The 16,546-nt window shown below is 38.1% G+C and overlaps 1 protein-coding gene across 1 annotated transcript in view; it reads right to left on the reverse strand.

The window, feature by feature from the left end:
- LOC126195385 (TBC1 domain family member 23) overlaps positions 1-16,546 on the reverse strand; it is a 242,644-nt gene that overhangs the window by 13,888 nt on the left and 212,210 nt on the right. The window contains exon 11 of the mRNA XM_049933975.1: positions 5,657-5,792. Within this exon, the coding sequence (XP_049789932.1) occupies positions 5,657-5,792 (136 nt within the window). The remainder of the gene's footprint in view (positions 1-5,656; positions 5,793-16,546) is intronic.

Raw genomic sequence — 16,546 nt, forward strand, 5'->3', positions numbered from 1 at the left:
ACCCATCGAGTTGTTACATGCACAACAAAAAGACTTTTCCACATTATAGCTTTTGGCCAAAGTTCTCAGTGAAGAAGGCTTTGGCCTTTCCTTGTTCCCATCTGCAACTCGGTCAGTCATCTTTATGGTAAGTAGCAATCTATCTTCTTCCTAATATTGTTGATATTTTGGACTTGAATCTGCTTTTCCTTCAATTTGTTTTATGTATTTGGTATTTATCACGCCACTAAGCCATCCTTGATATACAGTATTAAACAAAATCAGCATGTGATAGAAATATAGATTAAGTAGATGTATACAACACACAAGTAAATATTACTGAATACACTCCACATGCCACAGTTTTAAGTTTGCACATTTGTCATTACGTTCATATTAAATTGAATGACATATTCAGTGTCCTAAAACAGCTACAAGCTAAGCTGACATATTATGCCAAAATCTGAATATGTCTTGTATACTGCATACAGTTTCTGAATACAGTAATAACTGGAATATACCACAAGGAAATTAGACCTCTGGTTTATTTAGTTAGTTGATTAGTTCTTCCTGCTGATCTTCATATTCAGAGCATGGGAGTTACAAATCCAATAGATTTGTCAATGTGGTCTCATTGGGAAACATTCTGCGAGTATGAGCTGAGATGCATTTTTTGATTAAACCCAATTCTTGTTATCTTTATGATGAGATGTCTGCTAATCCCATTGTCTGTGAACCAAGATTTTACAGGAATTACTGGAACATAACATACCACTTGCCTTCAATAGCATGAAGTATTTAAAAGTTCTTTTTATAATGTCCTCAAGATTTGTTTTTCACACACGATGCAAGACAGTACTTTGGAATTGTAGTATGCCTGAAAACTCCTACATTTGAAGTGTTTCTTGCCAAGTGGTTGACCTGTTCATTAAAAACTAGTTCAAGTATGAACTGGAATCCACAAAAAGATCAAAGGTTTTCTCTACCATTAACTTTCAGTGTGTCATGTCTGCTACGTAACAGTTTCTTTCAGCACTCCACTTTACTTTTTCTATTGACTATCCTGAAGAATCTGAATAAATTATAATTAACAATTGCAGGTATCCAGTATGTTCCCCAAGTCAGTGCTTCTTTTATAATCATAGTATCTAGCATAAATAGATGGTGTATCTAGTTTAATTTGAGATAAATTTGAGATAAAAAATTTCACAATCAACAACTTTGAATTTATTTTCAGATACATCTAAATTTTGGGCATGTTTAGAGATTCATGATTGTTCTATTAGTTGTTTTGTGGTCTTCAGTCCGAAGACTGGTTTGATGCAGCTCTCCATGTCACTATATCCCGTACAAGCCTCTTCGTCTCTGAATAACTACTGCAACCTACATCCTTGTGAAACTGCTTGCTGTATTCGTCTCTTGTTCTCCTTCTATAATTTTTGCTCCTCACCCACACTCTCTTCCATTACCAAACAGACGATCCCTTGATGCCTCGTGATGTGTCACTCCCTTCTTTTAGTCAAATTATGCACAAATTTCCTTTTCCCTCACTTGTTATTCAATGTACCCATACAATTTTCAGTATTCTTCTGTCACACCACATTTCAAATTTTCTATTCTCTTCTTGTCTAAGCTGCTTATCATTCATGTCTCACTTCAATACAAGCTACACCCCATGCAAATACCTTCAGCAAATTCTTCCTGACACTTAAATTTATATTTGACGTTAAGATTTTTTTTTCCTTTTTTTACACTTTTCTTGTCATTGTCAGTCTGCAGTTCATATCTTCTTTATCATACCTAATGTCAGTTATTTTGCTCTCAAAATACCAAGTGTCTCATTGCCTTCGTTTCACTTTTGTTGATATTCACCTTTTTCAAGACACTATCCATTCTGTCCAACTGCTCTTCCAAACCCTTTGCAGTCTCCAACAGAATTACAATCACACCAGCAAACTTCAAAGTTTTTATTTCTTCTCTCCGAACTTTTATTCCCTCCCAAAACTTCTCCTTGGTTTACTTTACTGCCTGCTCAATGTATAGACTGGATAACATGGGGGATAGGTTACAATCCTGCCACACTTCATTCTCAACTATTGCTTCACTATCATGCCCTTCGACTCTTATAACTACAATCTGGTTCCTGTGTTTTATCATTGCTACCAATAAGTCACAGGTTCGGTATAGCTATACGAGTTCCCACATTTCCCCATGACCAGCTTCTACCGATTTATCCAGTCTTCTGTAAACAATCTGTGTCAGTACTTTACAATCGTGATTCATCGAACTGATGGTCTGGTAATGTTCACACCTGCCTTCTCTGGAACAGGAACAATTACATCCTTCTTAAAGTCTGGGGGTATTTATCCTATCTCAAATATCTCACACACAAGGTGGAATAGTTTTGCCATGGCTGGCTCTTCCAATGGTACCAATAATTCTGAGGGAATGTAATTACTCTAGAGGACTTGTTTTGACTTAGGTCTTTCAGTGGTCTGTCAAATTCTTCTGACAGTATCATCTCTATCATCATCATTTACTTCCTCTTCTCTGCCTACATGCTGTCTTCAAGTTTCACTTCCCTTATATAGATGTTCTATGTTCCTTCCCCTTTCATCCTTCCTTTCTTTCCTTAGTATGGGCTTTTCTCTGGGTTCTTGATATTCATATAGCTGCTTTACTTTTCTCTAAATGTCTCTTTCGTTTCCCTATATGTAGAATCTATCTTCCCCTGGTCATGTACACTTCTACAGACTTGCATTTCTTGTCTAGCCATTTATGCTTTGTTAGTTTGTGTTTCCCACCATTCTCATTAATCTCATTAACATTTAAATAGTTGATAATTGCAAGTCTGTACACCATCCAATTTCAAGTTGCAACAAAGCACTTCTATTAACTTCTGGTGGTTTGGTTTCACAGTCACAAAACATTTTGTAAAAGGCAACTTGAATCTAAAAGTTATTTATTTGCACTATTGCAATTTTGGCAGTATTGGTCATTATCAGGCAGTACATCGCAAAACATAAAAAAAAATTAACAGAATGTATATACACAATGGCACTAACATCATGTCATGCATACGACAGTTATAGTACTGAAAAATGTCAAAAATAACACATTACTTACACTGTGCTGTAACCCATGTCAGAATCTAAAAATAATCTTTTTTGATGATGCTGAGCAACAGTCATACAATAATTTTTGAATGAACACATTGTCATTTGATTGTCTTGTTGTTTATTTAATTACGACCCACATTTTGGCCTTTTAAGTTATTTTCAAGTGATTGGGTTTATGTCATTAACGTATATTGCAGAACATAAGGCTCAAAATATACGCTCCCCATGAAATGCCAGACGTAAAATTATCAACATCTTGTAAAAAGATCAATAAATAATAGTGGGAACACATTATATTTTTCAGGTTTACTTTGGTATATAAAAGATGAATGCATGTGCTTGAGTTACACAAACACAAACGTACACACAACGGTTGCCTCGTCAGGAAAGAGGGAAGGAGAGGGAAAGACGAAAGGATTTGGGTTTTAAGGGAGAGGGTAAGGAGTCATTCCAATCCCGGGAGCGGAAAGACTTGCCTTAGGGGGAAAAAAGGACGGGTATACACTCGCACACACACATATATCCATCCACACATATACAGACACAAGCAGACATTCTGCCTTCCCCTCTCAAACCAAATTCCCCCAGCCGTTATAAGACCAACAATTTTCACATACATAATTCTTGCCATACACGAAACAAGTAATAAGTGTCTATCGACGTGCCAGCGCTTTCGTTTGGTAAGTCACATCATCTTTGTTTTTAGATATATTTTTTCCCACGTGGAATGTTTCCCTATATATATACCAAAGTAAACCTGAAAAATATAATGTGTTCCCACTATTATTTATTGATCTTTTTACAAGATGTTGATAATTTTACGTCTGGCATTTCATGGGGAGCGATATATATATATATATATATATATATATATATATAAAAAGAAAGATGATGAAACTTACCAAACAAAAGCGCTGGCAGGTCGATAGACACACAAACAAACACAAATATACACACAAAATTCAAGCTTTCGCAACAAACTGTTGCCTCATCAGGAAAGAGGGAAGGAGAGGGAAAGACGAAAGGATGTGGGTTTTAAGGGAGAGGGTAAGGAGTCATTCCAATCCCGGGAGCGGAAAGACTTACCTTAGGGGGAAAAAAGGACAGGTATACACTCGCACACACACACATATCCATCCACACATACAGACACAAGCAGACAGTTAACACTTTAGAGCAGTTCAAACTGCAACAGTATGAAGAAGAACCTTTAATTTCTAAACATAACTGTGCCTACACTCAGGCATTTTACTTCACTGAAATATGTCTGCTTGTGTCTGTATGTGTGGATGGATATGTGTGTGTGTGCGAGTGTATACCTGTCCTTTTTTCCCCCTAAGGTAAGTCTTTCCGCTCCCGGGATTGGAATGACTCCTTACCCTCTCCCTTAAAACCCACATCCTTTCGTCTTTCCCTCTCCTTCCCTCTTTCCTGATGAGGCAACAGTTTGTTGCGAAAGCTTGAATTTTGTGTGTATATTTGTGTTTGTTTGTGTGTCTATCGACCTGCCAGCGCTTTTGTTTGGTAAGTCTCATCATCTTTCTTTTTAGATATATTTTTTCCACGTGGAATGTTTCCCTCTGTTATATATATATATATATATATATATATATATATATATATATATATATATATATATATATATATATATGCGTGCATGTGGATGCACACTCATGCTCGTCAAAGGATTTCTTCCAAAAGCTGGCAAAGTTTTTGTTCTCTTTTCTGTGTCCCTATCAAACGTCAACACCTCTGGTATTCGGCGAGCAGTCTCCTTTATTCCTTAATAATTTTCCGAATTTCTTAGAAGAAATTGCTCACCTAAGAACTTTGTTGAGATTTTTAAAGGCATATCCACTGAGTGAGGCTGCTCGCAGTCAGTTAACACTTTAGAGCAGTTCAAACTGCAACAGTATGAAGAAGAACCTTTAATTTCTAAACATAACTGTGCCTACACTCAGGCATTTTACTTCACTGATTACGAGATTGAAATTTCTGATTAAATTACAATTCATCAATTTTTCAAATTTTGTCATCTTAAGGCTGTGAGGGCCCGTCTTGCAAAGCCTTGAGAGCTGTTTGTGAACTCCATGGGGAAACACTACCTAAGGACAACAGTACATTATCAGAGCAGTTTGTAATAGATACTGTTAACTGCACATTGAAAATTGGGATGGGGAGGTATCCATCAACGTGCAACTATTTATTTTATCCAAAGATGCCTTGACATTTTGTTGCAACAACTTGGACAAAAGTAAAAGTTTAACAAATTTATCAATCAAGAACAAAATGCATCTGCAGCTCACTACTGTCAAAATATCATGTTTACTTCTGAAAAACTATAATGGCACTCCACAGTTTTACATCATAGCCCCTAAAGCTACAGCTTTTGTTATTTTTCTTAACTACTTTCATATAACATATACATACATATTCAAAATATAATAATGATGCTGTACACAGAAGGAAATGGTGAAGACAAACACATTGCTTAAAATGAGTATTTTTCAGCATATAATGTTTGTCTGGAACAGAGCTTCTCAGAAATTAAATTTTACCTTTCATACATGTAGCCATTGACTTTCACTTCATGACATTTAAAAGACTCAATTACTTCTGGCTTCTTGAGCCATGTAGAAATAGAAACCACATCTTGTTCCTCCACGTCCTCCGGATATACCTCTGCTGTTCCCTCTGAAAGTACAAGTTCAAATGAACATCAGGAAGAAATCTACATTTTTCACAGCATTCTGTATTTGCTATTCAAAATATGGTATGCAAAGGAAGAGGGATTAAAACAAACATCAAAATGAACAATTCGCCAAAGAACATGAACACACCAAACTTCTGCCATTACTGACATATGTGTACTTCTTTCAGTAGCCGGGGGGGGGACACCACTGACTACGCTAATTCAATAGAACAGCCTTGCAAACCTCCAGATGACTTGATAACACAATGCCTGCAACAACATGATCAAATGTTGGTGTAAAAAGGAGACTATGCACACTAAATCAGAGTGTGTTTTAAAAGGGTGCTTATAATCTGAATAATCCTCCTTAAAAATAAAATATTGTGAAGCCAAAAAAAGTAAAGCTGTCAATATGAAGGTTGTCTTAAACATAGCAGTGCTTTACTAAGCATTATCGTGTTGGATGTGGTACATCCTTTTCTGCCTTCCCCTCTCAAACCAAATTCCCCCAGCTGTTATAAGACCAACACTTTTCACATACATAATTCTTGCCATACACGAAACAAGTAATAAGTGACGGAAAAAAATCTTACGACCAACTGGGAATTGAATTCCAGACCTTTGGATTCGTAGTCTTACACTTACATTTTTTCATACTGACAGAGAAATGTTATCAGCACACTGTTCTCAGCTTTTAACAATAGCTGTCTCAGTAGGACAATTGAATGTTTAACACTGCATTTTTAAAATCCTTGCTAGTCTTGTGACAAGGTGGTTACATGATCTTCATCATTTATTTAAACTGCCACACTGTGGTTCACATACTTGTATCAAACATAAAATATACTTTGGGCTCTGGTTTACTTCCTGCATTAATTTGATTGCAATTATAAAACACACAACCATAGCAAAGAACATGTACGCTGACAAACCAAAACTTTGTAATCACTGCCCACTGCAGGACTGAATATCACCTGATGATGTGGGAATGTCATGCAGTACGGAAATTATACAAACAGAGTAGAGGTGAATGGGGGATCATTCTAGTGACAATACGGGTCACAAATGTGGAGATCCATTGACATAAGCGACTTTGGCAACAGACAGATTGTTACGGCCCAGAGACTGCGAATGACCATCTTGGAAATGGTGACTTAGTTGGCTGTTTGTGTGCTACTATTGGGAATGTCTACAGAATATGTTTGAAAAACAGTAATCCTCCACGAATAGGTGACAAGGTTTCGGATGTCTATGACTTTCCACAGAACATGGAAATCAAGGGTGGACTAGCTCTGGACAGCATGGTAGGCAGCAATATGAGGAAGATCCGACAACAGAGTACAATGCCAGTGCAGGTAGGAGTGCACCACTCACAGTACATTGTCGAACAAGGGGGTCTGCAGCAAATGACACCTACATGTTCCCAGCAAAATTGTCAGCTGTGATTGCAGTGGGCACAGGATCTCTGAGGTTGGACTACAGATCAACGGAAACATGCCACCACCTGATTAGAATAATCACACTTAATGTTACACCAGGTTGATGGTAGTACCCAGATAAAGCAACATCCAGGCAAACAGCTGCTCGAAACTTGTGCCGTGCACCATGCCATGATGCAGGCTGGCGGGGGCAGAATTATGCTATGGGCAACATTTACGTGGGGTTCTGTGGGACCAGTGGTAGTAATCAAAGACACCATGACAGCTGTGGATTATATGCACATTACTGCAGGGAACCTGTGACCCTTCACACCTCATGTCTTCCCCGATGGTGACGGCATCTTCCAGAAGGGTAACTGTAATTGTGTTACAGTGATTTGAGGAGCATGATAGTGAACTCAAATTGATGTTTTAGCAACCGTTTGTCTGATCTTAATCAGACGGAACACGAAACTTCCTGTCTGTTTAAAACCGTGTGCAGGACCACGACTCAAACTCGGGACCTTTGCCTTTCGCAGGCAGGTGCTTTATCGTCTGAGTACCCAAGCATGACTGATGACATATCCTCACGGCTTTAATTCTGGAGTAACTCATCTCCTACATTCCAAACTTCACAGAAGCTCTGCTGTAAAATTGCAACTTTCATATCAGCACAAATTCTGCTGCAGGGTGGAAATTCATCCTGGAAACATCCTCCAGGCTGTGGCTAAGCCAAATCTCTGCAAAATACTTTCTTCCACGAGAGCTAATCTTGAGTTTCACAGCAGAGCTTCTGTGAAGTTTGAAAGGTAGAAGACGAGGTATGCAAGAATGGGTCACGAGTCATGAGTAGCTCAGATGGCAGAGCACTTGCCCGCGAAAGGCAAAGGTCCCGAGTTTGAGTCTTGGGACAAACAGGTTTAATCTGTCAGAAAGTTTCATGTCAGCACACACTCCATTGCAGAGTGAAAATCTCATTTTGCAGATGCAACACACCTGGGATGCTGTTGAATGCCAGCTCTGTGGCCACAAATCACCAGTTCATAATTTACAGGAGCTGGGTGAGCTGTATATAGACATCTGCTGCCACATACCTTTGGAAACCTGCCAAGGACATTGGATCTGTGCCACAAAGAATCACTACTGTACTGCATTCTAAAAGTGAACTGACATGCTACGAAGCTGATCTCTCTCTCTCTCTCTCTCTCTCTCTCTCTCTCTCTCTCTCTCTCAACCTACCAAGAATTTAACAAACCCGTGCCATGCAGAATTATTTCTGTGGACCTCCACGATGTTAAGCAAGTGATCATAATATTTTGGCTCGTTAATGTACATTCTTCATTATAGATTCTGTGTTTCATTACTACCATCACATTAATGTGAGTGTTATACACAAATGTCGCAAAAGCTCATTCTTTTAGTAAGAGTAGAGCCCTTAATGGCACCTTGGTGATGATTGAGAGAACCGCCTAATGTAGATTCCCAACTTCACGCCATGCGGCTGAAGTCCTGTTACAGTCATTATCTCACTGAAGAACTATAATAGGAAAAAATACAAATGGGCTGTTCACCACACCACAATACGGTGAGTTAATGACTAAATATATTACTAATAACATAAAGTAACATTACATGGCTGTTGAATGATGATATTAACTATAAATTCCTGCTGGCATGTTATCAGGTCTGAAATTCATAAACGCTCAGGTCTAGGTTGAGAATGTAGTAAATAAATCTTCTGGTGAAGTTCAGCCTTGTTCATGGGCCTCGATGAACTCTTCCAAGTCCTCGCAAGCTACTGTACCATGGATAGGATACCTAGAAGCCCTACTGTCACATGTGAGTAACTAGGATGTTGGTACTCCAATCCAGGTGAAAGAAGAATGGGAGTAATGGACTGACAAAACCCCAACTGTGGCTTCAAACTGTGGGATCCACCCAGCAGTGCATGCACATTACTAAATGATGTTTGGTGAAACAAACAATAAGATGGATCTTAGAAATCCAACAACTTCTACTACACTCTATCCAGGGATAAGTTCCTTATTTTTAGGACCCAAAGATGGATTAGTAGAGTTTGAAGAGGAGTTAAATAAAATTAAATACAATGTATTTGGGTTAATATAACAATGAAAAATCAATTATTGATAATATAATGTAAATGGATAGATAAAAAATTCCATTCTGTCTGAGATTTTGCCTGCCACACCCAGAATAGCTTTTTGTTGTGCTCCCAATCTCCGTAATATCCTTGTCAGACCCTATGCTCCTTCTGCTCTCACATCCCTACCCTATGACTGCTACCCCTGTGACTGTCCTCACTGCAAGACTTGCCCTATGCACCCTCCCAACACCAGCTATTCCAGCCCTGTAACTGGCAAAACATATACTATCAAAGGGAGAGCCAACTGTGAAATGACACGTCATATACCAGCTGTTATGAAAATACTGTTCGGCCTTTTACATCGGCATGACTACCACCCAGTTATCAGTCAGGATGAATGGGTATAGGCAGAGGGTGTATACTGGCAATACACAATATCCTTTTGCAGAGCATGCTGTACAATATGACAGTCATGACTTCGGACGCCAGTTTCACCACACGCGCTATTTGGATTCTTCCCCGAGAACCAGTTTCTCAGAACTCTGCAGATGGGAATTAGCACTACAACATGTCCATGGTTCTCGCCACCCCCATGGCCCCTAATTTATGTTAATTCCTCAGGTTTTCAAATCTCGTCTGGTGCAGTCCCCAACAATCAGTCTTTCCTTCTCATCCTATCCAGTAAGTCTCCCTTGACCTGGGATTCTGGGTGACTTTTCTAAACTGTATCCCTTTCCCTAAACCTCTCCAACCCTTTTCCTTCACCCCTCTTCCTTCCCCTTCAACTCTTCCACCAGGAGGAGGAGCCACTGGCTCCAAAAGCTTGTAAAAGTAAAATCCTTTTGTGTGTGTGTGTGTGTGTGTGTGTGTGTGTGTGTGTAATGCAATGAGGTAGCTATTAAAAAGAGGACAATCACTCAAGCAAATGATAATAGGAACACGCTGAATTAAATAAAAATTCAAACTGTCTAGGAGGGAATGTGAGAAGACAGCACTAAAATTTGGTAAAAGAAACAACTGAATACAACATGACCATGAAGAAAACAAAACAGATTGCTATATTGCACAGAAACCACGTTTCATTTGTTAGAGTACCAGAACGCATAATAACTAACAATAGAAATAAAATTTTAAAATTTTAGTACCACTTGAAGACTTCTTTAAACGTTTGTACAGGTAAACACATGATACAAAAACTTGTAAATAAAAATCCTGATAATCCAGAAATAATCTCAGATGAAATATGAATAAAGGTATGGAGATAATTCTGCTTCAATAAAAAAGGTGAAACTCAGATGCAAAGATGTACAAAGTATAACTGCAAACCTGTTTAAATGTCTGCAGAGGAAGACTATTCCTGAATGTAGGTACAACATTGCAATTGTTAAGCTTGGCAAGAAAAGAGCTACACAGAACATAAACTTTAGACCTATCTATCAGGCATAATTTACAATATAGTCACTACAACTGTAACTAACTGCATTAAAAAAAACTGTAATCAGGCAAAGGTACATTGATTTTGAGATAGCCTTTGATTCTATTTCAACACAATTTGCATTATTAGTCTTTGATAAATAACTCATTGATCCAACTTATGTTAGTATCCTGAAGAATGTATACATCATTGATACAGCTTCCATCAGACTTCATCAGGACTGGGGGAAATCCAGAACTGAAAGGAGTCAAACAAGATATTCAGTATCATCAGCACTATTCTTGGAATAAATAGTTTTCAGGTCCTGAAACTGGAGAAATGAAGGAACTGTATTAACTGAAGCTACCTGAATCACTTTCATTTTGTTTATGTCATTATACTGTGTACCTCTAGAGTAGGCAAGTCCTTCCTTCCATTGTTGAAATTTAATAGAGCAAGTGTGAAAACAGGTTTGAAAACCAACTATATCAAATCTAAAATATAATTTTTAAAAAAGGCTACAGAAACAGTTAAAGAAATTTTTGAGTTTAGTACAGTTGAAGACACCAACTGGATGGACGACAAAAGAAATAAACAAAGAGTAAAAATTACATAGTGTGCTGTTGGTAAAGCAAATAGCTGATTTCATAACCAACATATCCAACGCGTGGGCAATTCCCTGTGCACTGCATGTTTACACACCACTGTTCAACCCCTCCTGCAGTGTTTTGGCCACATCTTTGACAGATGTCAGATCAACTGCTCTCCTCCCTCTGCCACACTGCACTCAAAAGAACCTGGCTTTTCGAATTTTGTCAATATTTACTCTAGACCCTTAGCAGACGCCGGACCAATGCCTTTCTTCATATCCTAAAGTATCAGGAACTTCTGCATGGCTACTGGGGTACAGCCACTGTTCCTGTAAAAAAAACTTTACCAGCAGTGTGCAGTCCTTCTTGAAGATAGTCATGTGGGTGTCTCTGACACAAACTGAGGAACAGCAATGTGCTGCACAGCTGTTGGTGCACATATGCTGACAGTTATGTGACTGTCTATCAGTCACATTTCATTAATTTTTTTTTTATTCCATTATGTTTCCCCATGTGTCAATAACATGCTGTTCAAATTTGACATCATTCAGAGCAGTGGTTCTCTTCCTACAGCATTCTGAAACTGGAACTTTAATTATGGACAACCTGCATGTAAAATAGAGGAAAAGTAATGTCTCACCCACAGTAAACTGATGCGTGGCATGTAAGAAACATTCAACAGAATACACTATTTACACTAGCTTTTGGGCTCTTGCTCTTTCTCTAGCAAGAGTACACACATCCACATTCATACACACAACTACACAGACACCTAAAACCTCACATCCAGGGTTGGGGAATGACAAACACAAAGTGCTTTAGTAGCATCCACTACCAGTTTTGAGTTACAGCAAAGCTTCCCTACGTTTCAAAGAACCCATTGTAAGGGGACATCAAAAAGTTTCTGTTTGAGGGGGATGCTGTAGTGTACATGCAATGTAGTGCAACTCTGTTGTGTGTATATACGTACCAACATGTAGCCAAGGCATCAGTGTGGCATTTCTGTCTCTCCAGTAATAACAGAATGTGAACTACGATGATACTAGTACACTCAAACATGACCAACATGCTATTATTCTTATCTTGGCTGCCAAAGATCGAACAGTTGTAGGCATCCACTGGAGAATGAAGAATGTGTATGGGGCAACATGTCTGTCAAAAACCATTGTTGCGGAATTGTGCACGAACTTCTGTGCTGGTCATGAATTGACACAAGACACTGGCAAAATCTTGATGGCCAGCCTCATCCATCAATGACAATCCTAGTGAGAGACACTCAAGCACCTGCCACAGCCCCCCACCCCCCGATGCCATTATCACACCTTTGATCCTTTAAAATAGGCTTCGAAGAGTCAACAATTCCTGTCAGATGAGGATGTGCAGCAGGCAGATACAAACTTTTTCACGCAGCAGGACAAGGTATTTTACGAAATTGGCATCTTCAACGTGGTGTGTAGTTGGGATGATTGCCTCAATGCACACAGCAGTTTTGCCTGAATGGCATACCGATACTGGAATGTACAGTCTTCAAATGGAAACTTTTTGATCGCCCCTTATAAAAATACAGGTTGTCCAAACAGAGATGAATAATGAGGATTACTAAGAGTGGCTGGAAAACTTTAAATCAATTAGGGAACAGACTGCAATGGAAGACTTAACTACGACTGTAACCAAAATGAGATGGAAGTGGGCAGCACATATAGCCCAGAAAACCAATTGTAGACCAACTAAGGAAGTCCTTTGTTGGGTACCATGAGATACAAAAATATTGAGACTACAGGGCTCATTGAAGATGCATGGATAACATTAGAAAATATGCAAGAGCAAACTGGATGCTTGTCGATGAAGACAGTAATGCACAGAAAATGTCCAATGGAAAGCTTTATCCAGAAGAGAATATTAAATGGCTGCTGCAACTGCTGCTGAAGAAGATGATGATGATTTTCATTTGTTCATTCATTCATTGGCAATTAATGATGTATGGATTTCGTCATCACGGTCATGTGAGCATGTGGTGTGTTGCTTGTGTGAACGAATGTGCGTGTTTCCTTTTCTGAGGAAGGCTTCTGGGTATAAAAGTGGCAGCCTTGCCAGTTCATGACAGTCAGAAAGCACCTGAGAACAATAATGGAGGTAGTAATCAGGATTTTACCCAAATTTGATGTGGCAAGACTACCGAGAAATTTTTATTCATGTACTCTGTTGAGAAAGACATTGTAGCCATATTTAAACATGTCATATACAACTAGAGGCATAAACAGCTTTTTTTAATTTAACAATATTATGAAAAGGAAAGGTGCCACTCACCATATAGCGGCAATGCTGAGTTTGACTCTTTTTTTTTTATTTATGATTTTATGTCCTATCAAATGTTAGACTATTAAAATGGGGATTACCAGCTCATGTGTCAGTTGTTCCAGTTATTGTCCCAGCGAAAACCTCATGTGATTTAATAGATCAGCAGAGAACATACTCAGGATGGCCAGCACAGCTTTTTCCATATACAGTCAAATATTTGCTACTATACAACTTACCACAGACAAATAAAAATTAAATGTGGCCATGGATATATAAAAGTTGATCTTAAATATTGACATAACCATGGCTCTGAGCACTATGGGACTTAACATCTGTGGTCATCAGTCCCCTAGAACTTAGAACTACTTAAACCTAACTAACCTAAGGACATCACACACATCCATGCCCGAGGCAGGATTCGAACCTGCGACCGGAGTGGTCACGCGGTTCCATACTGAAGCGCCTAGACCGCACGGCCACACCGGCCGGCATAACCATGAAAAAAATAGATTGCTACTCACCATATAGTGGAGATGTTGACTCGCAGATGTTCCAGTCTGCAACTCAACATATCCACTGTATGGTGAGTCTATCCTTTTCATAACATTGTCATTGTTCCAGCCTGGATTATACACTGTTTAATATTAAATGTTGACTTCTCAGTGTTTCTATTACAGAAAGCAAACAACGCTACAGTATTTCTCAGTGACAACTATGTTTAGGACTTAAGGATACTCATTATCAGCCAATAGAGATGTGAAACAATTATCAAAATTTTATCATGACACAATAAAGAGCACATTAAATGCACAGCCAATGGCCTGTCCTCACAATCATTTGCACCTTCCATCAAGGGAAGCAAAAGTATCCAGGCTATTGCTAGTACTTTCACGAAGTATGTTATTAATTTGCTCTACAGCAACAGCTTATCAGAATAATAAACTTTCAGGAAATTACTGAAACATGATTGACATAGAAGCACAACAAAGTACAGAACACAGGTTTTGAAAACAAAACTGTTGTATTTGGAATAAAATTACATTAATTCCAGTCCATAGTAAATTATAGTCTACACAGTATCTATAAAACTATCACAGATAAGCTATAACAGTTTTGGTAGCAATGAAACATTCAGTGATACTGTGAATAATAATACAGTAATAAATGCATTCAGTTAATCTGTGACAGCTGGATGGCATTTTGACTAGACAGTTATAATTGCATAAGATAATCTAATAAAGTAAAATAAGCTGCCAGTTGCTAAAGAAAAGTACAAAGAGTTACCTCTTTCTTGAGTACTACAAGCCCTCATGCTTAATTAAAAACAATAATACACCACACATCCATAACAAAAGCAGTCTGATCAGGAGGTAACATAGGCTGAACTAATATTCTTTGGTTGATAATCAGTTACTTTCCTTTTAATCATAGTATGCACTCTCACAGAATAATAGAGAACTGAAAATTAACTAACAGCTATTTTTGTTACAATAGATATGGCAAGACTGAATGAAGAATAGTAATCTTTCCATCCAAGATAGTTGGAAATGATGTTCACACCCGGGTAACAAGCACCAAAGTACAACTACATTTCCTCGGACTCCTTAAAAACCTGAACACCTCGGAAAAACAACGCCATTTAAAATGATATTAGTGTTTCTTTTTTGTACTCATAACAATACAGATGCAGAATTATGTACAACATTTATAACTCGTAGAAGACAGAAGGACTGGAAAAGAAGCATAAAAGGTATACTCATTATGCATTAAAAAAGTGTCAAACAATGGCTGAGAAGTCTAAAAGAAATATTAGCTGGAAAATAAATGCAGATGATAAGCAGGTTCCAGGAAATTTTTGTACAGCTTGTAGGGTAAATTCAATGAGTAGAACATGCTTAAATCATTATTAAGAATAATAGCCAGCTACACTGCTATATAAATTGTTTATATTTTATCTAATTCAAGATGAGCCCATTTCGGCAAATTGCCACCGTCAGGTGCTATGTAGCATTGTTGCTGTTATGTCCTGTCTGTTTTAGAATTATTACTTTCTCCCAGGTGTACACTGGAGTTGTATGTCGGATGCTTAAATCATCTGAGCAACCTGTAAGATATGATTTATTAGAAGGGATGATGACTGTAGGAGTGAAGGTAATACTACTTCCAAGAAGTTAAATACTCAAGAATTTGTTGAAACAACTTTTTGTGTGGCACACACAACTGCTTCTTGTAACGTGGCCAAATATTGGAAAACCGTAAAATGAAAATGTAAAGTAATAATAGGCTGAGAGAGAAACAAAAAGGCATACAGTTCAAGCTTGATGATGTTATCAATAATCATTAGTTGAACACCTGAAATGTATTAAACTTATCTCTTTGCTTCCCAAAATTTCTGAATTAGCAACCTGCTTAGCATTTTTCTCCAATTCAGTCTTTAAAGCTGGGAAACTATGAAATGAATTAACTAAGGAGAAAATTTAGGAAATGGAATTGACCATAGCTCAATATCATAGATATGTAAATATAACCATGTAGGGAAGGAAGATTAGGTTTTAATATCCAATCAATAATAATGTTATTACAGAAGAAGCACTTGTTAGAATGTTGGGAGGAACTTGACTGTGTCGTTTTCACAAGAACTATCCATAAATTTGCCTTAATCGTGTCAGAGGAACTAGAGAAAATCCAGATCTTGAAGGCTCTCAAATACAAGTTCAGTTTCATTAACACTGTGCTGCCACATTCGGCATTTTCTCGAGTCATGTCTTGCGACAGATTTGATGAGACCCGTCATGGTTTCCTGTCCTGTGCCACATTACTCATCTTCAATTGTTTGTTGGATGTTTTCCAATCTCTGCCTTTCCCTACTACAATATTGTTACCCTAAATGGCTCTCTTTAATACCACAGAAGATATTCCTACATGTCTAAAT

Source organism: Schistocerca nitens, chromosome 7, assembly GCF_023898315.1.
Source record: "Schistocerca nitens isolate TAMUIC-IGC-003100 chromosome 7, iqSchNite1.1, whole genome shotgun sequence".
In the NCBI taxonomy this organism is placed as follows: Eukaryota; Metazoa; Arthropoda; class Insecta; order Orthoptera; family Acrididae; genus Schistocerca; species Schistocerca nitens.